The following is a 26032-nucleotide window of genomic DNA, read 5'->3' as shown; positions in this document are numbered from 1 at the left end:
ACACAGGTACAGAATTATTATAACTGCATAAAATAAGCTTACCTAGGCACAATTCAAAATTCCTATAGTATGGACACATCTCTGGAATTAAATCAATGCTGAATTTGATTTATTTTAGTTGGCCCAGAAGTTTCAAAGAGTAGATTGGTTCCAGGAATAAATTATTCATAAAATTATAAAGGCGGATGTGTGGCATTTGTTTATCGATTAATCTAATAACACCTTTCCTAAACAACGGTCTAAAAATAACATCAGGGGAATGCGACCTATGGGTTTGTATCTTTTTTATTTATTAAATAAAATTGGCAACCAAAACACTTGAATATACGACTTTTAACAATAAAAAACAATTAATAGAGATTTATAACATACTTATATTCTAAATGTACCAGTATACTGGTTGTTTCATAATTTTAATTAACAACATCATACATAATAAATTATTTATAGTAAGAGCACATGTTCTGGTTCTAGATCAACGTCAAGCTAAATAATAGCATGTCATATTTTGAAAGTTGCTTTAGCCCCTAATATTATAAGAATAATTTTCAGCATTACGTTTAATTTAGACTGATAGACTAACATACACCCGTAAATATATCGCTGTGTTACTTACTATATGTTTCTGTTACTCTCTTTTACTTAGGAATCATAAATATCATAATGTTTTACTTTTTATTGAATTTCAATTGTGGGGTGGCACTAAACATTTTGTTAGAAAAAATGTGGAATTATTTATGGAAAAAAATACAGAATTATTCCCATAAAATAAGAAGCAACGTAAAACAATCATGTAAGTACTATTTATATATAATAAATAATTAGAATAAGCACATATGTTTAATTAACAACCAATTTTAAGTAAGTATCACTTTGACGTCTAAAAAGACCGTATTACATAAATAAAAGCATCTATTCAATGGCTGAGGGAATGGATTGGCGGATCCGTCCACTTGAAATCCTCTTGATATGTCACGTATACGAGCCAGTAGAAGAGGTTCAGGAAGCCGAATGATGCGGGGAACAGGACGCGGGCTGCGCGGTCTATGTGGGAGACGCTATTAATGTGACGATTAGCTCCGTGCTGTCCATTTTCTGCAACCATTCAGTCATTGTCATTAATATTATGTGGATTGAATCAGGGCTCGAAATGGACCGGAGGGCACCGGAGCACCGTTAATAAAATCCCTAAAACTATCGCTCCGTCTCGTGGAAAAAATATTTTAACCGTTTGAGCTGGGCCTTGAGATGGGCCATGTAACAAAAAAATCAAACACACTTTTTTATAAAATATAAATATAAATATACAAATATGTTAATTACGTTCGGAAAACTATCAAGCGCTCTGGTTCGTAAAATTTTCCATTTCGAGCGCTGGGTTAAGTAACTACAAATAACATTTAAACAAGTGAAAGTTTATTTTTTTTCGCTGAAATGTGACATTTTCATAAAACAATGCAATAATAATTTTAAACGATTATAACAAAACTAAAATGTGAAGTGTTATATAAAACTAAGTAGGTACTCATACAAAAAAGTACATAAGTACCTAAAGTACCTAAGCTTTATCATATAATAATACACAATATTTGTGTTTTATTCAGATGTAGGGATCAGTGGGTCTATTCTATACACAAGGCGGCTATCGGCGGCTATCGACGGTAGTTTATCATATTTATGTATTGAGGTATTATATTTGTTGCAAAAAGTTGTCCGTCTAAGCTGTCTATTTCACTCTAAAAGTTAACATAGACAAGAGAGGGTCTGTTAAAATATAGCACATTTTGAGAGTTTAAACGGTTAACTTATTATAACAATTAACAGCCTCTATACATAAATATGATAAACTACCATCGATATTCGCCTTGTGTATAGAATATACACACAGGACTCGTGATCCACCGATCTACAATGCACCGCACTGACCTTTTATACAAGGTGAATGATTATATTATTATGATCATCTATTAATTAGTAGTGACAATATTACGACCAAACTAGTAAAATTTATTGAATAATTAATGACACGGAAGGGTTGAAAAGCAGGTACATAATAGGTTGTATTTCAACTTCCTGCCAACTTCCGTTAGCTTATGATAAAATATTCTTGGCATTCCAGTCGCCAATGATTTTTTTTAAATTTCTACAATAGCGCGACTATTTTTTATTTCAACGTTTTTATTAGCTCGTATTCTTGTTTGTCCGGTGGTTGTTTGTCCAGAACAAATCTTGCAATCGATTTTAACTAACTTCCCGACTAGCTAGACATTTGAGACTTTTAGAATATATCATAACACGATGCCAATGCATTCTTTTAATACTTTTAGCGATCTTTAAGCAGAATTGAATTCATTTTCAGTTAATTATATTTTGTATGGAAAGTTATTTCAGAAAAATCCGTAAAAAGGAAAATACTATTATTGGTTGCTAAGGGGGTGATCCTAGCAACAAAATTATTAATATATACGTGCGTTACTATGGAAATCAAAATGAAATGTCAAAATGACATTTCAGTATTCTATATTTGTTTGTTTTTTATTTACTTCATAGCAAGTAAAAGTTTGAGCATATTGAGCATAATAATTGAACAGAAAATTTAAAAACGTTGTATATAAAAAGTTCTTTTTATCTTGTAATTATTTATTTATCAGATCGGTTACATAGCGAAACAGATTTAATCATCGTAAACCAAACTTTTTATATAATAATTTATAGAAGCTAAGTAAATCAATGTACACAAAACGGTGGCGGCGAAGAATTATGAAGTAAAAATTGGAATGGTTGAATCAACATAATACAATAGGAATAGATTACATATACGATATAAATACTGATAAAAAAATAGTTCTGTCTCATGATAACAATTAATGAGTATGTTCGTCATTAATAAAATGTACACCCACGTGATAAAAGTTTCAACATCACTGATATAAACATATTTTAGAAGGATATTGTATTACGCGAGAAAAGCGAGCAAAATGCAGCTTCAGTTTTTAAATTTCGCATTATTGTTTACTTTATATTTTTAACTCTCAATAACACTTCATCTTCGTCTACTTGAAAATGACTACGCCGGATAATCGTACCACGATACTCCTAAGAAAATAAATAATATGTGACTAAGAGGTTTTTCTCGTAAAATATTTTAGGTATCAGTACCTATTAAACGCGAAATATATTATTATGGTGCATGTCGCGGACCATCACGTGACGTCACAGTAAGCTGCCGTCAAAATATGTGTAACGTCGTTTTTATGTGTTTAAAATGTTATCAGACTGATGCTCCCATCTAGTAGCACATTTTGAACCTTTAAACGAACATTGTCAGTTGGAAAAATCTGCCAAAATCACCAAAACAACAATGAGGTCATCTCACGTTGAACCGCACTGCATCGACACCTGTATGACGTTTTGAACTTTTTTTTTAATAATTCTACATGCCTACACATTTTCGACATACGTCCAAAATCACGTGTTTTTTTGTTTTTAGCGGTCAGCACTATATATTTTCTGTAAGAATGTTGTCTATTATCTATTATCTGCAGGTTGGGTTCTGTTCAAAATATTATCTATGCATATAATATCGCAAGTAATTTTAACGTAGGTACACACGTAGAAACTGTTAAAATTAATTGAAATTAGCATGAATAATACATTAGAGTTGGTACTATCCATCATTGAATTTACAGAGGTGGTGATCGTTCAAAATATTCTGCAAAATGACGAAACCAAAATTTAATAAATGGGTTAGTCGTGTAAAACAAATATGAATTATAAGGAAGAAAGTACTGGCGTATTCAAATGGCTTAAGGAACAATTACACAGTTTATCATATTATTTAAATAATTGTAAATTCGTACCGAACCTGTAACACAGTCATTTTACCTTACCGTGGAATTGGCAAGAAAACCACAGGAATGAGAATATTGCTACAAATAAATATGAATAATGACTTTCATATGCGTTTGGATCCTAATTTCAGTTTTATTTTCATAATACTTACATAAAGGTTCCTTCTTTATAAAATACGGTTTTTCTTCAACATATTTTGTTATGATACCTGTAACGTACCGTGCGTGTTATGGATAGGTAGTATAACTAACAATTAAACCAATCTAATCTACACCCATTTAGATTTTTCAGGTACAATATGTGAATGGATTAAATGAAAATCATATGGCTTTATGGTCATAGAAATGTCAGAGTTATGCCTCAAAAGATGAACAATATAGATAGATACGATACTTTAATTATTACAAAATCCGTATTTAACCAATTTTCGGCAAAATCAGAATATAGATACAATGGTTTTGAGGTACCTATATATTATAATGTTATTAGTATGCGTGTATATAGAGTAGGTTTTGTTACTATGAATGGTAATGGTATAATTATTATAATCATGAAATTCATCAAAATTCTCACCAGCTTCCCGTTGTCTTTGTCTCCTGAAGTTATCATTGCCCATCAAGCAGAATAATAGCTGCTTCCACGGCGGTACCCTATGTTCCGTCTGAGTGGTCCTTTCCATCGTGAGACGGATGGTAGATGCTCCACCAAGATCCACATGATCTGCACCTCGAACGGCGCCATTTAACAAGGTTGCTGCCTGAGTAAATGTTAACACAGTTTATGATTAATGTAACATGTCAATTAAAACAAACATTGTGTATTTATTGTCCTTTAAAGTGAGGGGAAGATTTCATTGATTTATTATGTAGAATAGGCTTTGGCTAAATTCATATGCGTTTATGACATTTTGTAACCCAGTCGTATTCAAATTGCGTGCCGCTCTTTCAACAGTTATTCGAATACTGGTGAGTCAACAGTCATGAATCTATACAAAACATCTTTCGGATTGCAATTAAAACATTGCCAAAACACTGCGCTAAAATGTCCATTCAAGTACGTTTTTAATCGACATTGAAGTTAATGGGCCCACCAAACCACATGGCCCCGCACCACACCCGGTCTTAATCGGGCGTATCATGGCACCATACGTTAGGATGTGAAGAATATTTTTTTTATGACTGGGAATGTCTCCGGAGCAGTTACCCAAGACTAAGGTCCGCCATACACCCAAATGTGCTTTGACTGAATTTACATGACTTTAAGTTAAGGTAGGTAACCATAGGAGAGTAAATAACAAATTATAGCTAATACAAAACTGCCAAGCATTCTAAGTGACGAGATCTTCACGTTGGCAGTTAGTATGACGCCGCAAATTTTTGTGCCGCGGTTTATCTTCATTGCTATTACGGCCACGTCTTACGAACAATCTTCAACGCAAGTCAACAACTTCATGCAAGTGAACGCTGATCTATGCGATGGTTATCTTCTTCAAATAATCATGTTTTATTACGACACTGAACTCATTTTTTTTCCATTTCTTCTGCCAATTGCGAAATAGTACGATTTTGAGGACTGTAAAACGTTAATTATGCATCGGATCTGACTGAACTTTCGGCAAAAGTCTTGATTATGGTACCATCCCATAGGAATTTAACAACCATCTTAAGCTGCCCTAGTATACAATAGCAGAGAGTTTTTTGGTAACGAAAGCAAAAAAATGGGACCACCGTGAAAGATTTTTTATACACTGAGGGCGATGTGAACTGGAAAAGTTTGAAAATCTCTGTTACGACGTAACCCGATCGGTATACAGCCAATGGCGTATATGCCCATTGGTATGAAGCGATTTGCAGCATGTTGTATTATAGTTAATGTGCAGGTAAGTCATGAATGAAAGTGAACTTAATACAATTTTTGAGTGCATGGGCGTCTTTGCAAAGACTCTCATCGGTTTCCATGTGCTGAACTACTTGGTCTTTTGGCCACATATTTCACACGATTTCCTTCCACCATGTCTCCATACATTTTCAGGGCTCGAAATGGACTGGAGCGCACCAGAGCGCCGTTCCGGTTCATGAAATCCCCAAAATTATCGCTCCGTCTCGTGGGAAAAATAATTTAACCATCTGAGCTTATTATGCCACATACGAAAAAATCTATCTCACTATAACTACTTTTATAAAATATACATAAAATTAGATAACTGTGTTAATATTTTCAGAAAACTATTGAGCGCTCCGGTTCGTAAAATTTTCCATTTCGAGCACTGCACATTTTCGGATGTATATCGTGGCATAACGATTGCCGAATGAGGCGTCTGGGCAGAGAGTATGACAACTTGAAAAAAACCAACGGTTAGAGAGGACGAAGAAAAACTTGTATTAGATGGCTGGACTAAATCAAGCATGCCATACATTTACCACGGACATGGGCAATAAATACGGTTTTTTTATAAATATATTTCTCTTTTGCATTAATATTTCGTATCATTTTAATTATTATATACATTACCTACACAATAGGTAGTATTGTGATGTAATAATTTTCAATGTAAAATTGAAGTAGGTACCTAAATAATTTTTTCAATCATTAAATAACTGTAAGATGTAGCATTTTCACAGTGAAAATATTTTAATAAGAAAAATATTATTACAGATGATGTAAAATTTGCACATCTCTCCGTCACAGTACATAAAAGTAAGTACCGTGTAATAATTGCAAGGTAATAAAGCCTGGTAATTAAATTTGATCATTCAATTGTTAACATAAACAGATACTCCGTTAAGTACTAAAACCGTTCGCGTGTTTTCACAGTATAAAAAGATAATTACTTATGTACTTTATAATAATAGCATATTATATATTATTTAGAGTTGGTTCTTTTTGCATACAAATTATAATACGACTACAAAATTGGAAGGAGAAGATAATATAATACTGAGCTCTACGGGCTGTACGAAGATTGCAGCGCAGTTCAATCAATTAAGACTGGGAGACTGCGATGGCTAGGTCATGTGCACCGTATGAATGACAATGAACCGGCAAAGAGAGTGATGTCCAGCAATCCAATAGGACATAGAAGAAGAGGGTAGCCAAAGATTCGCTGGTTGGATGGAGCTGCCAGTGACTGTCGTATTCTGGGGGTACCAAATTGGAAAGCGGCCACACTGTATAGGGACAGGTGGAGGGAGCTGTTGGAGGAGGCCAGGACCCACACCAGGTTGTCGCGCCCCTGATGATGATGACTAAATTGGAATAATATCTTTATCCTCTAAATGATCTGTATCTATAAAATAATTACCTTCCCAGCTACTTTATGAAATAAATTATTTAGTACTGACTACACTGATACACTGAGCTAAATTACTAAAAAATCTGACAAAACATCATTTGATTCTTCCAAGATACTAATCACAAGAAACTGATTAAATAGTTCCCTCCAAACCAGCAGCCAAGCACCACACTCTTGATTGAGCTGTCATCCGTCGCTGTAGGATTGGTTTGTCGAATAGACCAAATATCAAATGTTCAGGAGACGAAAAACAAATTTCATTATCCTATATTTAAATACATGGAGGTATTTAAATTGTCATTTTTACAGCATATGAATGCTATCTTCATAACAAAGCAATTTTAAAGAAAAGGGTGGTTCTGATCCATTTAGATACAAAAAAATATTTTGCATTAAAAGGTCGATTTCGACATAGACGGATATTCGACAAGCCAATCCTATAGCGACGATACGACATCCCAAGTTTCAGAGTACCTATGTTATACCTACCAACCAAACTTTGTAAGATAACAAGGGTTAGTAAACAATAACCATGTAATATGATGCAATAATTATTCTAACTTGATAAACACACGTGGACGTGTGGGTCAGCAGACGGTCATAGTACAATGGACCCATGCCTGGATATCACAAACAAGACGTCAATAAACTAATTAATATGATATCACCAAAATGTATAAAAAGGGCCACGCATATCGAGCTTTTGTGTATTATTTTTAATTATTTGTAACGCGTATATCTTGTCCGCTGTACATGTATTTGCAATTACGTTGAATAAGCTTTAATGTTTTAATTGTCGGGAAAGCTCTATTATTTCCCGATCATCTTTTCGCCATCTAGTCTAAACACATCCTTGAAGATAAATCACCTGACAATTACCCTCAGACGACGGGCTGTAAACGTAACAGCTGTGAATACTACTCAGGAGATGCACAGAAGTCCAGTCTTTAGTAAGGAGACAAAGGAAGGAGAACACCATCATACCACCTCAGACTCCTTTCAAAAGTCACCTGATTCTTTTGCCTTCTTCCTCGAGGGACGTAACAGAGCGTATTACGAGTCTCTTCGTTTGGATGTGAACCATCAGTAGCTATTTACGCCTGAGAATGTCTCAGGAGCAAATACCCAAGTCTTGGGTCAAGTATGCTTTGACTGAGTTTACAGAGACTTTTTTAAAAATATAAGTGGCCATGGGAGAAAGGAGCACGGAGAATTAACAAAATTAAATGATTCTAATTAATTTACATGTATAACGTAAAAACAAAGCAAAAACACTACAGATATACTAAACTATGTGAAGTTATTCTGTCCCGAATTGCAATCCCTAGATGGGACAAGTGAATCAAATGTAGCGTGAGAGTATTTGCAGCAAAACTTCGTTGTGGACGTGGACAACCTTATCCCACATGGCGCTATACTCTGAAAACTGAGGTAAAGAGGCATTCTGTCTTTGCTTATATTCCGTATCTTAAGTGTGTCAGGGTGAAGTAAGTAAGATGTTTATAAATGCATTGCTCACAATGATCGAAGCACGCTGAACACTGCTTCTCCGCCTTGCAGCCAAATGTCTTGCTGCGAAAGGGTCGCCACCGGTTTCTTCGATTAGCTCTTCCCATTCGTCGTCGTCGATTGGTATTTCTCCGGAACCCACCTAAAAATAAATCAATTTAGCTGATTACTGCGATCCTTGTTGCAGAACTGTTGCTAATCAAAACTACTTACTGGATTTCAGCGATAACAGCGTGTTTTTCAAACTTTATGAACATAATAACTTAGGCGTGACTTCAGTAGATTGCTTATAGAGTACCTATTTACTAATACCGTCTTCATATTTCTTTAGCGATAGATTTGGACTATCAACAGACGGTAAAATTACGGCCAGGGATTCTGGATTTTGTTTCTGACGATATTTAAATATACCTACTTCCATTTTATAGACCATACATACTGACGGTTCTAGACGATGCGTCGAAGGTCAGCAAAACAGATTTTAATGGATAACGCTCGTAAAGACTAGATCAAATTCACATAGTATTTTTTTCAACAAGTTGTTGATTCAAACTTATGATCTAATTTGATGATATTATACAAATATACAAACATATATTATCCAAAGATAATATTCTCCCCTGTTGATGCTAGTACGCTCCACTTTATTTAATAAATAATTTACTTTTTAAACTAAGAAAATAGTTTCTTCGGTACAGTTCCGTTATGAAGAATACAGCGGAAAACACATTTTGAAAATACCCGATATAGTGGATTATTTGTTAGTTTGGGTTAGTTTAGGTTAGGTTAGGTTTTGTTAGGTTTGGTTAGGTTAACCTAACAAATAATTCAGTATATCGGCAATTTTCAAAATGTGTTTTCCGCTGTATTCCTCATAACCGAACTGTACCGTTTCTTCACACGCGAGCTATATAATTATACGAGTAGTGGTATTGAAACACTCCGCATTTCACTGCAATTATGCAGCAGACGTTATGTTATATTATGAAAGATTTTAATAATTAAAAGTGGTCTGACTCGAAAACATTATCTTTTTTAAACAATATCCTTTATGATCCTAGGAAGATCACACCACAGAGTGGAATTTTGTATTTATCTAACAGTTTTGTCTATACGAGAAATGGATGTTAGCCACTTACTCAACCTATTGGGTCCATACTCTGACTCCGAATGCATTGAAAAACAATATGTGTATTCGACAGGCCCAGGATTCGAACCTGTGACCCATGACATTATAAACCAACGCGTTAGCCGCTCGGCCATCGCGTCTATCGGCCTAGCCATCTTAAGTGATTTATTTATTTATGCTGACATAAAAATTCGTCAACTTTTTTCAACTCCACATAATTTATGGTAGGCATAATAAATTACGTTTTTTTTTTTTAATCTGAATCCATGCGAGAAATCCTTTCGGGTCCCTTTAAAATGTGAGACCATTTTTTTGATAGTGAAACATTTTACATGATCATGATACCAGTTACCTTTGTAAAGTAATGCACCCCCGCAAATTCAAGCAGAGTAGCGATGCAATAAAAGAAGCTCATCAGAAGAAACCAATCGAGGGCTGTGGCGTAGCGAACTTTCGGTAGATCCGTTCTGGAATCCAGAGTGATCGTGGAAAGTGTCAGAACCGTCGTGATGCCGAGGCCCACGCGATCCGAAGTAGCCTCTCGGTGTATCCAGAAGGAGACCCAGGAGAGGACTACAATGAGGATGCAGGGGACGTATACTTGGATCAGGAAATAGCCGGTATGACGAGAAAGATTGAAGGATACTTGGAGGATAGAGAAATCACCTGAAATATTATTATATTATAGTATTGTAAAAAGTGTGTTGTTGATTTATATATATTTTTCAAAACACGTGTCTAGCCACTTAGTGATTATATTGAGCCCGAGCCTAAAATGACGCGGTCGTATCAGTGTGCTCGTGTACTCCGTATTATATACTCAAACCTCAAAATCCGAGTCATCAGATCTTTAGTTATAATATGTCACATTTTAAATCCATACTGAACTTCACTTAATACACACGTGTTCAATAACCGGCTTTTAGCCAATGCAGAATATAATGATATATAATATCATGTTGATGGCACGCAACCCCGATATACCCTTGCGGATGCCAAACTCATTAAAAAGACCGTTATCGTTGAAAAACGTGGTAAGTACTTAAGTATTTAAACTTGCTCAGTAGTTGAATAGATAGACCTTAGTGCTATACGCACTTCAGGGCATGGTTAGAGGCGTGGGACGTGGTTAACGTGGTGCTGGACTGAGAGATATTGCGCAACCTTGTGCTTATATTTATGACCTCATTATGACTTATGCTCCGCGACTGGATGGTGACAAGGCCATGCAATGTTTTCGTACTTTTTTAAGTCAATAAATTATTTTCCTAAATTAAAATTAATTCACGTAAGACGTTGTATTGCATGTAATTACGAGAAAAAAAAATAGTAAGTGGCTTGATAAAAGAAGGTATTTTTTAAATTATGACCGCTCTGTAAATATAATTGAATTTATTTTAATGTGCTTATCTAATTATATAATATAAATAGTGAACATAATAATAATACGATTTTATTATTTTATTAGGTAGGTACCTTCTCTACGAGTAAATGTGAAGTTCCTGTAGGGAAAACTCACGAGGTCAAACTGAGATAAGGCCATTCCTGGAACAAAACTGACATTTTCCGCCTCTTCCCATTGATAAACCAACTGTTGATTGGTATATGCATCTGAAATAAGGTAATGCAAATTAAATTACGAATTAATAGTTACATACATATTTTTTTTATTCTATGGATAATTTCTAAGATTTACGAATGAGAAGACTTCATTTGCATGACTGTTAGTTAGTTTTATCGTAATTAAGTAGGTTGCAGGTGGATAAATGGTAAATCACATTGGCCGGAATCCGATAGATGCGGAGTTCACTCCCGTCCGGCACCATAATACATTATTCTTTACAACACTTTACAACCATATATGTATGTTTCTAAAGTGTTTTTGAATTATGTATATATGTAATTAAATAAAATTGTCGCAGTAGGAAGGTTTGGAAGGTTTCAAAATAATTTAAATATGTACTCACAGCTTCCAAATATTAGTGGACATGACTGGCGATCCATTGGGAAGTTTCTAAGGTCCATAGGACACTTGGCTTTGATTGTGAGCCTAAACCAAAATAATGTAGCAATTAACATTAATTATTTTAAATACCTATTTTTTTATTTTAATTCATTTTAATATCAAGTGTTTTCATTTAACTTAATTCTCTTGAGATATTTTTTTAATATAATTTACCGAGGTTTTGACTACGACCTGCTGTCAAAACACCTCTTCTCCTCAAAGTTATAATCCGTTCATTGTCCATGACCTCTCTCTGTTGTTATTATTAAATGTTTATAATCTTACATACCTCTTCCGTCTTCCTCAATGGGTACGTTTGAACTCTAGAGTCGTAACTTTGAGTCGTAACTCTACTCTGTGTCGTAAAATTTTAGGGCATTGTAACAGCATGTGTACAATGTCCTCATGAGCACCACAATAATCGCAGAGCTGCAAAATGCTTTTCACTATGCGGATGAGCTCATGGCTTAGAGAGTTTGACTGTCAGGTTTCCTTCTTTCAGAATTGAGACTTTCATAATATTATTTTGCCTTCCATTTTACTCGCAAGATTGCCTGATAATTAAACGGTACTAAAACACTGCAAAAGATAATCTTTGCACTTGGATTTTAGGATAGGCTTGCGATGATAAAGCTAAAAGCTTGATTGCAATATGCCGGATTAAATCACCTTCTCGTTGCGGGTAAGTATGTAGAGGCAAATGTGTATAATTAAGTTAACATCGGGTTTGCGAAAACGAGTACGGCGATGTCTCCTTTGACGCCAAAACAACATAAAATTGCGTCGATCGTTTTGCAGTTGGTTATTATAATATAATATTATTATTTATTTATATTGTATGTATACATATACTCCAAGAATATTGTTTAAATCTGTAGTTAGATTTGATTTAAGTATATTTTTTTTCTATTCTACTAATATTGAAAAATATTTTTTTAGTTATAAATTATTGTACAGAATAGTGGAAGACATTTCGTGAGGTTCAATTAAAAATAGACATAAATGAACACAATATCTCTAGCTGAAATAAGTCAATTTTTACCACCAGTATTGCAGTAAGGCAGTTACAGCGAATTTGTGGCATGCGTTATAAATGCCAATAATAACCAATAGGTATATTTTTGGGAACTCATACACTCTTTTTGTAAATGCACACCCATCGCATTTGAGTGGATTATCATCAATACATATTTTTCATTGATTATAATCTTCTACTCATAAATTCACAAACGTGGTATTTGTGTGGCTTTTCCTAGTACCTACATATATTTGAGTGGTCAAATCTTCTGCTTTTATCATTGCATTTTATCGGGTTTTCGCTAGCATGTGTAATTTTATGTGATACGTCGGACTTTTTTTATGAACATATTATTATTTGTAGTACTATAAGGGAGGTACTATATATACATTTATTTGTAATAATACATTAATTCCACTGATGGATATATAACGTCTAAATATCTATTTGTGATTATTCCCCAACAAAAACCATTGACCATTGATTATACGATTTTTTTAAAGTTTTTTGGCGGCAATTCATGTTATAGACAAGTATCTACATTTTATAAAAGTGGGCATTCTCTCTGTATTATGTGCAAATGCTAAAAACTCTCATAAATACTTCAGAATCTAGAGTTTAGAACTTCGAAACATTTAAGAAATTCCATTCTGGATGAAAGTCGAAAACTTTTTAGACATTTTTTTAAAATTACAATTTTTTATGATTGCAATCGGCTTTATTTTGGCTAGTAACAATTTCTCGAATTCGTGAGAATCTCATTGATTGCTCAAGAAATGGGAATTTTATAAATTTCGGGAAATTCATTTCTCAAGATTCGACATTGGTGTGTTCTGATTATTTCTCGAGACGAGATTTCTCAATCATAAATATGCTAATTATCTTTACTTATAATACAATTTAAGCCTAAGATACTTTTGATTGGTTATATAAATGATTTGTTTCTGTTTTACTGGCATTTAAATGTTAGTTTTCAGACTCTCAGTTATACTTAGTTAGTTATAAAACAGACGTTTCGTGAAGTATTCGATTAATGGCAAACGCCAGACAGAAATGATTACATCTCGTGGTCAAATCAGTCAATTTTCATGAGATCATTGTAATAGCCTATTAGGGTCAAATTTGTGAGCCATTCTCTTTTTATTTGAATACACAAACGCAAAAAATCTCATGAGATATGTATTATGCTCAATGACGAGATTCATAAGTCCATTGCTGATACGACTATAATACGAGAAATGTGTGCGCTATCTTCAAAGACATTACATCGGCTATTGATATATTCCACCTTTGCGTATAACTACGTTGATTTATGTATGTAATAAGACCAGTCGTTTCCTCAATTCAAAAGACGTTATACATTCATACCTACTTAATATTTTTTTGAAGTTATACTTTTCTAGGCGCGTTTGGAAAATCAGATCAGAATGTATTTTTGGTGTGTGACACGTAACACATAATTTATTTTTTCACAGAAAAAAAAACGCACTCGATTGGATTCGAACCACCGATTGTTCGGTTATCAGCCGAATGCACTACCACTGCACCACAGTATGATACTGCAATCGTGACGATTATACAGTATAATATTATAGTTTAGAATTGTTTCGTTGCCCAGGCAGCGAATTTATTACTGTCGGCCACTTGCAATTTCTTACGTAAACAAACTATTAAACGTCAGAATGACAATAATTGGTACTTTAAAAATAAAAACAACGAGAAACCATTATATAATTTAGTAATATAAGTTAAAGTGTATAGAAAAAATAAACCAATGGCGCTTCAATAATCGGCCCGTTTTCTTACGTATGTAATTTAACAAGATCATTAAGAGCTAGTCGAAGAATCTAGGTTATCACAAGTTTTGTTTTTGTTTTGTTACGCCAAAGAAGTATAACTTCTAACGCGCGTACATAAGTACACACCGATTTTTATTTCAAAAATTATGAATGGTCATAATACTATAAACAAATCAGTCTCAGAATGATCTATGTTTGGAATGTGATAATTGTTTTATTTTTAACCTATAGATAGGAACTATTTCGACCGGGTGCTACGAGAGGTTGAGTATACATAATGTGAGAAATACAGTTTATTTTGTGACTCGACACGAAAAGTCATAATACCAGGACGTGGTTGTGACTCAGGTAGACGAATCACAAAATGAACCACGTTTTTCACGTAATCAAGACGACATCCAAGGCAACATAAATTTCGGAGATGAGGAACCACCCAGACCCACGACCTCTTACGGGTCTGGAATCAAGACTTTTTATGTATAGTAGAAGAAACGCAAAAGAAACTGCGTATTTCATATTATATAATATACTCAATTTCTCATTGTACCGAGTGTACATTTAATATTCAATACGGAACAACACAGAACCAATTCAATTCGTTATTTTTAATGACTGATATAATATTATAATGGCGGTATTTCTATATTATAAAACTAATTAATATATTATGTTATATTATTATAACTACCAATTGCAAAAACTGTCTGTTGGATATATACAGACGATTGTAACAAACGGAAAATATATCAATACCTCTACACTTGACAGTAATCAGTGTGTAATATACCAACAAATAATATTATAGTAACACACGACAATAATTGATTCATATTATTCTTTCAGAATAAGCCGAATGCGAAGTTATTTTTATGATTATTTTTCTATGTATAGAAACTTTGTTATTTAGTAAAAGTGATGTGCTAGTTATTTTAATATGTACTTTTCTTTTCTGTGGTAGGTTTACATTATGTGAGTTGCTGTTACAGATTAATTACTTGTCTTATTTGATAGTATTTTAAGATTTTAATTTGTTATATTTCATTAGGTACGGATATAATAATTTTATTGTATAAGTATTTTCGTGGCCATTAGTTACATTAAAATATTATTTTGGTTAAAATTATCCTATTAAGGCGATGTCTTTACCTACCCAGAGGCACCTAGCTGAAAAATACGAAGCTTGCAATTTGAGACATTTTTTGATAATTTACAATTTCAATTTAAATAAATATATAAATAAAAAGGATTTCAAGTTAGGTATACGCATTTATATTCTTATAAACATTGATGTTTTTTAAAATAAATATAAAACTATGAATTAGTCAAAAATCTTCCCATTCGCTGCCGACCTTTTAACTAATATTTAATTATCACATTTAAATAACATGCTAATTATATCGAATGGCTACCTGATAGGCAACGCACCAGTTGCGTTGGACCTAGCGAATGGGTAAACTAAATTTTAATAATAAATATTAAGTACCATAAAATATATTATGTAATTATAAGATGGGATTCTTTGAGGAATTCACATTTTTTTACAATTGTAAGTTTATCTTGACTTAAAATAATTTATTTTTTATTTTTATTTATTAATTAATACAGTTGAAATTTTAAATTATCAAAAAAATGTCTCAAATTGCAAACTTCGTATTATTCCGCTAGGTACCTCTGGTAGGTAAAGACATCGCCTTACGGTAAACAGGGAAGCGAAAAAATACGAAGCATGACATTTGAGATTGTTTTATAACTTTTTTTTAATTGTAAGCTTGTCTTTTACTTTATATAAAAAATATGTTCTTTTTTAATGTTTTCAGATGCGTTTTTATTAAATTAAAATACTTACTTTACAATATAAATTATAAAAAAATCTCAAATTTCAAGCTTCATATTATTCTGCTAGGATCTTAATTTGTTTAGTGATATACAGTCCATTTACAATATACAAAGATCCTTACCTCATCGAATATGAAATGTCTCCATCTTGGCTAATTCTAAGAAATTTATTTGGGACAGTTATTGTGTGTACATAAGAATGTTTGCCGTTGTAAAAATACGTGTCAGGTCGCCATATTCTCTCCAGCATCTTAATGGAGAGTGACAAAGATTTGATAGGACCGATAAAACTCAATCTGTCGTCTCTCCATTGCTGCCGAAAATAACAGTCCATCGAGTAATCCTGGAAACGTAATCAACCATAATTAAATATTACGCTAAATTGGATTTACAATATATTATTATATTACATTGTAGTAGGTATACACAAAAAATAAATTACATTAACAATAAAAGGCATACATTCTAGACATTATGTAAGTATACACCATGGCCCCCATGTCCTAATGCGGGCCCCTAGGCCAGGATCTTTGTCGGCCCCTCCTACCTATCGCTAGGGTTAAATGCAGTGTGACGCTCTACAAAAACTTTTAAAAATGGTGTTCCAGGTAAAATTAAGGGCATTCAGTGTATTTTTAGCGATATTTTGTATTTTTCAATAAATCCACTTGAATTTTCACACAATTTTTTTACAAAAATTTTCGAATAACGACATACAATAATCAAAATTTGCATCACGCAGTCATATATATTAAATAATAATATTCTCAAAGTAAAACAGTGCCGCAGGCGACTTTTTGACCATTCGAGCAAATTTGTGTTGTGTATTTATCTCATTTATAAGATAGTCGCGCCATGCGGGCCCCCAGGCTAGAGCCCTGTCAGCCCCCCTCCTTGTGGGGGCCATGGTATATACTATATAGGTACCTACAATTAAAAAAGGATAACTTATAAATGTAAACATTTATTAACGAGTCTGTCAGTCCCGGCGCACACACATATGAACCTCCCCCAGGCACGCAGAAAACAAGAATTATTTAGGTAAGTCGGTAAATGTAATATTAGTCCTTTATGTCAGAACTTCATGACTCGGGTGATTTGGCTTTTCAAACAACACCCTTCTCAACGGATTGGCCCTACTACTCTCAGCATTATACGACACGCAATGTCTGTGTTCACTGGAAGATCAGTGACACTCAAAAACTATCTGGGGCATCCAATGTGTGCTTCAATATTTGGATGCGGTGTGTCCAAAAGACAAGCGCGGGTGGCACAAACGGACTCTAACAACATTTACCAACCACCTTTAGTTATACCAACAAGCTTAAAATGCGGAGTGTCTGGGTATAGGGAATGTACTTGAAAAAGTTCCGTATTCCGCGGCGGTGTAAGTGACGAGAAGCTAGTGGTAAAGCGTCAATTACATTGAGCTACTTTACGAGCTGTTTGTTGGCGAATTTACAATCTGCCTGTAAAGTCGCCCAGTGTAATCATCGAACAAGCTAACAAGCAGATTGTAAACACTATACCGAGAAAAGTTGAAAGCCGGTCAACTTTACACCCTACACGCCGGCGTGTGGGCCTACTGCGTCTGCGCAGTAGAGCGCAGTAGCAACCTCCTGGTAAAAAAACGAACTATGTTCTGTCAAAATAGTCGAAATAGTTCTCAGCGAATGGAAAGTTTTATGTGTGATCATCATAATCGCAGTAGCTGAATCGCCCGCTATTAAATTCGCCGACAAATAGCTCGTAAAGTAGCTCAATGTAGTAATTGACGCTTAAGTAATAGGCGAGGTAAATGTCAGAGTCAGTGGAATTTGCTAGATTTCGTTACCCCCCGGCGCCTTAAAAATCAATTTAAAAAATCAAAATGGACCCCCCAAACCATTTAACTGTGCGCGAGCCTGTGTCAGTCCACTTCTTCATACTATTTTCAACCAAGTATTCATATTGTGGTATGCTGACAAGGATACTCTTAAATAATATAAAGACGTTTCAAAACAAAAAACATACCAACCCATACAAACACAATGTTTGTATTCAATTTAGGATTCATACACACATATATATACTGTGATTTGAGAATTGTCTACTTTATTATATTATGAAACGACTGTTAGGATATAATTTATGTAACGACTATGTTATTTTTCGCACAGTAGGTAAACTTCGGGTGACTTACCGGATAAGAAGCTCAACTAGCGAAGCCGTATTTTTTTTAGCTGCAAGTACGATTCCCGGATCGACGTCACCTTTTCTTTGTAGAATATTTTTAAGAGAAATAGCTTTATATGATATTTTACGTTCAGTAAAATACTGAAGATGAAACAAAATTCAATTTCAAGATCCGTAAATTGGGCTATTCTATAGCTAGTTACCTACCACAGCCTTCACTAGGTACCCTTCGCTACTGATATATACCAAATTATCAAATTGTTGAATTGAGGTGACAATATTATGTTTATTGTCTTTTAATGATTACAAAAACATAGTTCTTTTCGTTAAATTATTCATATTTAGTGGAAAGTGGCATATTTTTTTTTATTAATATATTGTATTTACTACTTCTTTCATGAATATAATTCCGAGCATGCCCGATACTAATAAGATCAAATGGGCCTCCAGATGTCAGCCACTTGCTCAACCTAGGTGCATACTCTGACTCAAACACAACTTGAAAAACAATATATTGTGTATTTGCCAGACCCAGGATTCGAACCTGGGACCCACGACGCTATAGGCCATCGTTTAAGCCGCGCGGCCATCGTGAGTGTATACGTTTGTGTAGAGTTGGGTATTTCCCGATAAAATCTTAATCTCGAGACTCGGGATTTCCCGAAATGATGATATTTTGAATTCTTGAGATTCAGGATTTGTAGAAAAGAATTCCCGAGAATTCTCGAGATATCGAGAAAATTTAAAAAAAACTTTTAAATCTGTGTAAAAACAGACAAATTCAAAAAATATGATATTTTGCATTTTACGATTTTATTGCATTTCAAGCTTGTTGTTTCTTCAAATCGGTTGAACAGGTACTTGGTCGTATTCATTTTCTGAACTCATGATTTGCTGAAAATTGAACATGTATTTGAATTTGTTTTAAATAGAATTAAGTTTAACTCACTGATAAACGCAAATACTTTTTTTGTTGAGTTCAGTACGATCAGTACACGATCGCACACTATCAAATTTTGTTAATTTATTTCAATTTAAAAAAAATCTTTTTTCAATTAATATTTGAAAATAAAGAAATCCCGAATCTCGAAAAAAGATTCTCGAGATCCGGGATTTCCCAAAATGTTAAAAATTTCACTTCTCGAGATTCGGGATGGAAATTCTCGAAAATTTCTTGAGAATCCCCGTCGGGAAATTCCCGAAACCCAACTCTACGTATGTGTATGGTGTATACGTATGTATATGTCGGAATATAATTAATATTATTAAATTAATATAAGTACATAACGTCTCTGTTCTGGGAGAACACACTAACTGGAGAATACTAGTTTTTAGTAATTTGACTTTGAAGTTGTTAAAATGTTTAAAATGGTCTATCATGTGAGTTTATTAAGTAATCGTAAAAAGGATGACTTTAAAATAAAGACTGTTTATTTGAAGGTTTCCAGACGGTAACGTGTGAAATAAGGAACATTTTGGTATAACTACCTCAATATGTCATTTTTTCGAACTAGTGTCTTCTGCCAGAACAGTGACGATAATATATAAATATAATTTATTTTCTATCATTACCATATCCAATTCTGAAATTGGTCCCATACTTCGTATCAATATATTGGTTTCGACGACAGTTGGAAATCCTGAAAGAAAAATATTTAATCAACTTTTGTAAACAACCAAAAATGCCATTGCCAGTCCTATCACAGAGTCTGTAGCCAAAATCTAAGAACCGAATCTAAATTAATTTTATTTTAGTTAAGAATTGAAGCCACACATGGCGATAGGAGGATTATACTGTTATAATCAACGTGTCTTCACACACAATTTTAACAGTGTTGATAGTAAATCGTGACTCAACGGTAAAATCTTATTGAAAGCAATATTGTTGTATTGTAAGTTGGATAAAAACGTAACTAATCCGCGTAGCAACCATTTTTTAATCATCACATAATATTATGATAAATAATAACCTAAACGGCTTGTCTAGTTTGTATATTATTATGGCTGTCAAAATGTATCTCTATAAGTTTGGAAAACGTAGTTTATTCGTTGAGTTTAAATCTAAAATTATAATAATGAATAGTTGATTGGTTTTATGATATTATTATTTTATTAAGTGCAGAAGCTGTCATCATTCCTCAGACTAATTTATTTAAAAGTGAAATGTTAGGTACTACCGTAGATTTAAAAAAAATATAATAATACAATTATTTGTTTTAGAAATTAATTAATAAATGCCATATTATCATGGCGATGAGTATCTATTTCTGTAGTAAAATTCTGTGTTATATTCACACACCTGATAAATGAATAAGCTATAATATATAAAAATACAAGGTAACCAAAGCACTTGATATGTGTTATTAAATAGATTTGAAGCTTCCACAACGGGAAACATTATTTACTTATATAAAATTTTACAAATCAGTTATTTGATGGCTGTTTCTTGACAGTAAGCTAATTTTAATTACCTCTAAGTGGCGAGTCACACTGAAAGAAGCCGTGCGATGCGCGCACGGTGCAGGAGGCCTAAAAGGCGCTTGCTTTGCGTATGTTTTTTCGCCTCTCGTGCCACGCGCACATCGCACGGCCACTCGCAGTGTGCTTTGTCGCTAAGTGTCGCGTTTCACTATTTATACATCATGTTTATCGGATTCGGATATAATCGAATACTAGGAATACAATTATTAAATTTTTACACATAAATAGTGGTGGGAAATTTCTCCTATTTCATTTTTTAATCATATAATATATCACTCACGCCCATTTATTCTTCAGTGATTCTCTGACAGAATTAATAACTTCTTCCAAATGTAACTTTTAGACAGTTTGATAAACACTGAAATTTTTTATCAATAAAAGTTTCTAGCACGATGTTCTGTTTAAAAAAATTGCCTCATTAATAATTATTTACAAGTTAGTATTTTTTTAATAAGAAATACCTCACCACACACCTGTGTACAGAGTCTTGCTCATCAATAAAATGTTCCATTACCAGAGATCAATTTGTTTCGATTTATAGATTGTTTAGTTTAAATGTATTTCAAAACCACTGTGTAGTAGAAGTTAAAATGTTGGCCTTGTAAATGGGTCGCGAGTCCAATTTTATTTACAAGTTGTACCTATTCGTCCATCAATGTATTGAGATCTACGACACTCAATAAATCTAACAAATGGCTAATAACCATTTCTAATAAGAAGCCAGTAAATACTATTTTCACAATACATAATATGTAAATATTGTGGTCTAACTTAGAACAGAATTTGTGCATTCTACTATTATACATAAACAAACACAAACAATCCATATTATATTATACATACAAGATACAAGTACGAAAGCACTGCTGAGCCAAATTAGTATGTTGTTAAGAAATATCAAATATTTTGTTATGTAAGTTATTTTATTATTTTATTGGAAACCAATTGAGAATATTTATTTAGGATGAAAATGGTCCAGTAATAAATATAATTTGTTGAAATAGTACGATAAATTAAATATAACAGCTAATATAACTTAGTGTTTGTTATCTCTAAATACACAATTACATGTGTATACCGTGTATATAAACGCCAAATAACGCGTGGCAATTTTGGTTTAACACGAAAAATTCAGAATTAAACTAATTGTGTTCATAGTTACAAAAATAACATAATATTTGTTTATTATAAACTGATCTTTCTTATTTTTCTAACGTGTGGCTTTAATCCCAATACGAATATTAGGTACAATTATTACAGACTCATTAATTTCATGGTATTTAAAAGTTCGAATCGAGATTGCCATGATTTTATACTACCAAGGAAAAAACTACGTAGCTACGACTCAACGATAATGATAAGATCTTTTCGGCAATGGCGAAGGGTGAAGGTAGGCTGTTAAGATCCGACATAAATTTCATTTTATAAATTTCATAAAATTCATTGAACCAGTACAACAATGTGTAGATAGTATTTTTTGTTAGTTTTTAAAAATCAAACAAACCCTGCCTAATCCAAGTCATAGTGATAATAGTCAAAAAGTATTCATGTATCTATAACATATCTAAAATTATGCCATTAAAACATATAATTTTAGATATTATATAGATAGAAGAATATTTTTATCGGTAATGGTTAATGGATTATATAAAAAAAACTAACGTATTCTTAATTCAACGAAAATACATAAGCATGACTGGAAAAGTGTGCACTATTTTTGTCGGATTGCCATAGCATACCTAAACTATTATTGTTAAAAATACATAATTTTGAAAACACTTTACTCTTACTTCAATTACTAACCGACGTCGTGGATTTCTCCAATGTTTTTAATGATGTAACCTACTCATCAGCGCTCTTCCAAATCAAGCTACTCTGGCAATCGGTTTTTGTTTATTAAATCAAAGTAGATACCTATTACTTCAATTACTAACATTAAAAAAAGGCCAATAGTTAAAATTTGTCGCAATTAGTATGTCACCTTGTAGCATAGAGGTAATGCACGGACGGGGCGCAAACCCGGGAGATGCAGGGTTCGATTCCCTGCCGGGTGTCTTAATTTTTTCAAAAAAGATTTTTTCTATTGGTTATAATATATTTTCTCAGAAGTGTTTTTCAAAATTATGTATGTTCAATAATTAGAATGGTAATTTTTAAATCTTCTGAATTATTCGTTGAATCAAAGAAATAGTTAATTATATATTATTGTTAAGCTTAGGCAGAGTTTAATTGAATGTTAAAAACTAACCAGCACTATCTGCAAATTGTATTGTTAGTTCAATGAAAACAAATAAGTATGACTGACAAAGTACAGTGTGAATTATGTATGTCGAATCTTAACAGCCTACCTCCACCCCTCGCCACTCCTTTTCGGTCCCATTATTCAGAGTGGGGGCGTCGACATTCACACAAGATAGCAACACAATAACTAATGTCGAGAATAGAAAATAGCAATAAAGTAATAATCAAAGAAATAAAAATTATAAAGTTTACATACTTTGACAGAATCATGTGACATCCCCAGCTCTATCAACTTCCGCCTCTTATAAGAAGTAAGCAAAGGATTTGACGAAAGAACTTCATGGCTCAATGATTTCCGTGACTAGTTTGACCTCAGCATTATACTATTTGTATCTTCGGAGGTAATTTTTCTATACACATGTCGGTGTATCCCTCGTATCCTGAAATTTGTACGTAAACAGTTCACCGCAGGACACTTATTCGTGCGCCGCAGTACGTGAAACATGAGTTCGTGTAACATTTAATCAAATGACGAGTTCTTCTTTGAACATTTCACCGTGGAATAAATCTGTACGTATGCTACAACATGTGGCAAATTTTATGAGATGTCTTTACTAGGTTAGGTTAGGTTAGGGTTAATCTAATTGGAACAGTACTATTTGCGTACAAATACGTACAAATGTATTCCACGGTGAAATGTTCAACGAAGAACACGTCATTTGATAAAATGTTATACGAACGCATGTTTCACGTACTGTGGCATACGAATAAGTGTCCGACGATGAACTGCATACGTACAACTTACATGTAACCGTATCCCTCGCAGTCGCAACGAAAATACAAACAGCAAGACTTACCCTTTCCATGAGTCGGAAGCTGCGAGTTTTCATAATTCTTCAATAAATTCTCCAACAGTATCGTAATGTTCTTTGAAACGATGTCATTTAGGGGACTCCTCTTAACTTCATACTTAGCGGCAGTCGGGGAATAATCTCCGGCTATTATCTTCGCGGATCCGTTCACGCTGTCCCAATTGATGTTGGTTACGAACTCGCTCTTGACCTTTGCTGTGACGTCGTCGCTTTTATCGAAGCGCAGGAAACTAATGATGGTGGCATTGGTGTCTTCATCTAAGCTGATGCCCTTCTCTTCATCGTCGTCCTCAATCAGCAGCTTGCGTTTTAGTAAGCCGTTATCGTGATGGTAGAAATTCTGCAGAGAGTTTTTCATTTCAAATCGGGACAGACTTTTTTTCGATACGTGAGATGTCAACGTATTGCCCTTTTGTTCACTATCATTCACTAGAGTATTTTTTAATTCACTTATCTCATCTATTAGAATATCTTTTTGGTGTGATAATTGTGAATTATCTTGATTATTTTCTAGTGTTAGCGTAAGATTGATGTAGTTCATATTTTGATTACTGATATCCGGTAAAATATTTTGTTCTTCTGTCGATATATATGACGATGACAATCTAAAAACATAAAAAATCTAAATTAAACATACAAATCTGTATATCTGAAGTTTGACTTTAGCATAAGAATAAAAGCTCTCATCCAGACAGTGAAAGATGTGAGTACAAAATCCACTCGGTTCAACTACTATAAATAAATTATCTTTTACCGCTTTTATATTTCTTACTTACTTGCACACCTATTTATAGGCTTGTACCGATACATGTCATATACAATTTTTATTTAGTAGTAAAAATATTTTTCATTTTATACAATACTAGCAGACCAATAGCTCAATGTGCAGAGCAGTCATACGGACAGTGAAAAAAAATGAGGTTGGAGTGCCACATGGTCTATACTTTTTTCTAGAATTTTGCTAATAGGTATACTTTCTGAGGTAGGTATATCCAAATTATGTATTTTAGGTCGGTAATTATCATTGACGTGCGGTGACTTTTGCTTATAGAGATGCTGTTGGATAAAAATCATAATATATACCCACTAAATATTATCTAATTAGGGTTTTGTAATTTATTCAATCTTGGCAGATGAGATATTGTGTATGGTATTTATAACAGTGTGGTAGCTGTGTGGTGATGTGCATTAAATATAATTATATAATAACTATATACTCCTAATACACAGAACCAACTCTATCGATTATTTATTATACAGACTTATTATTTTATTATGAACTGGATAATTCAACCGATGTCGCTGAATATAAACATTTGAAAATATTTCTGTTGATCATAATATCTACATTATTTAATTTCTGCCAGTAGGATTAGTACTAGTCTATGCAGGATATAATGTAGCAGTGGAAACTTTTTCGCAGCGCAAACTCGAGGTGGTATTAGTACCTACCTACACTACATAAACTATTAATGAAAAACAAGCTACTTTTAAAACGTATTTTATTCCAATAACTGACCGCAACAGAACCATAAAGTTACATCACACAACTTTAGCAATAATAAATATCAACCAAACGCTAACTCTCAAGCCATATAATTCAATAAGATAAAGCTTCCAAGCATTTACTTATAAAATTTCATTATTGCCTATTCCGAAGGATGTTCTTTACCTTCGCTTAGATTCAGGTCGAGTTTTTTATGTTCTCTTGGACAGTTTTCTTTGAAAACCACGTAGAAACTTTCGGAAAAAAACAGTGTTTACAGATAAACATGTATCCAAGTGAATGTATAGACACATGTATGGGGCATGAACTATGTGAG

General features: G+C 33.5%; 1 protein-coding gene across 1 annotated transcript; it reads right to left on the bottom strand.

Moving 5' to 3' along the window:
- Positions 1 to 840: 840 nt before the first annotated feature.
- Positions 841 to 24701, bottom strand: LOC147064173 (gamma-aminobutyric acid receptor subunit alpha-2). Its single transcript, XM_085958612.1, has 9 exons — positions 24195 to 24701; positions 20188 to 20255; positions 16563 to 16783; positions 11750 to 11832; positions 11259 to 11393; positions 10135 to 10448; positions 8664 to 8795; positions 4426 to 4609; positions 841 to 1095 (listed from the first exon to the last, which is right to left on the bottom strand). The coding sequence occupies exons 1-9, from the start codon at positions 24565 to 24567 to the stop codon at positions 917 to 919; spliced, it is 1689 nt and encodes a 562-aa protein (XP_085814738.1). The 5' UTR covers positions 24568 to 24701; the 3' UTR covers positions 841 to 916.
- Between the last annotated feature and the right edge of the window lie 1331 nt (positions 24702 to 26032).

Source organism: Rhyacophila brunnea, unplaced genomic scaffold (assembly GCF_057557595.1).
Source record: "Rhyacophila brunnea isolate RB1 unplaced genomic scaffold, BYU_Rbru_1.0 scaffold_8, whole genome shotgun sequence".
NCBI lineage: Eukaryota > Metazoa > Arthropoda > Insecta > Trichoptera > Rhyacophilidae > Rhyacophila > Rhyacophila brunnea.
The sequence above is the reverse complement of the archived record's forward strand: the minus strand, read 5'-3'. Positions and strand labels throughout refer to the sequence as shown.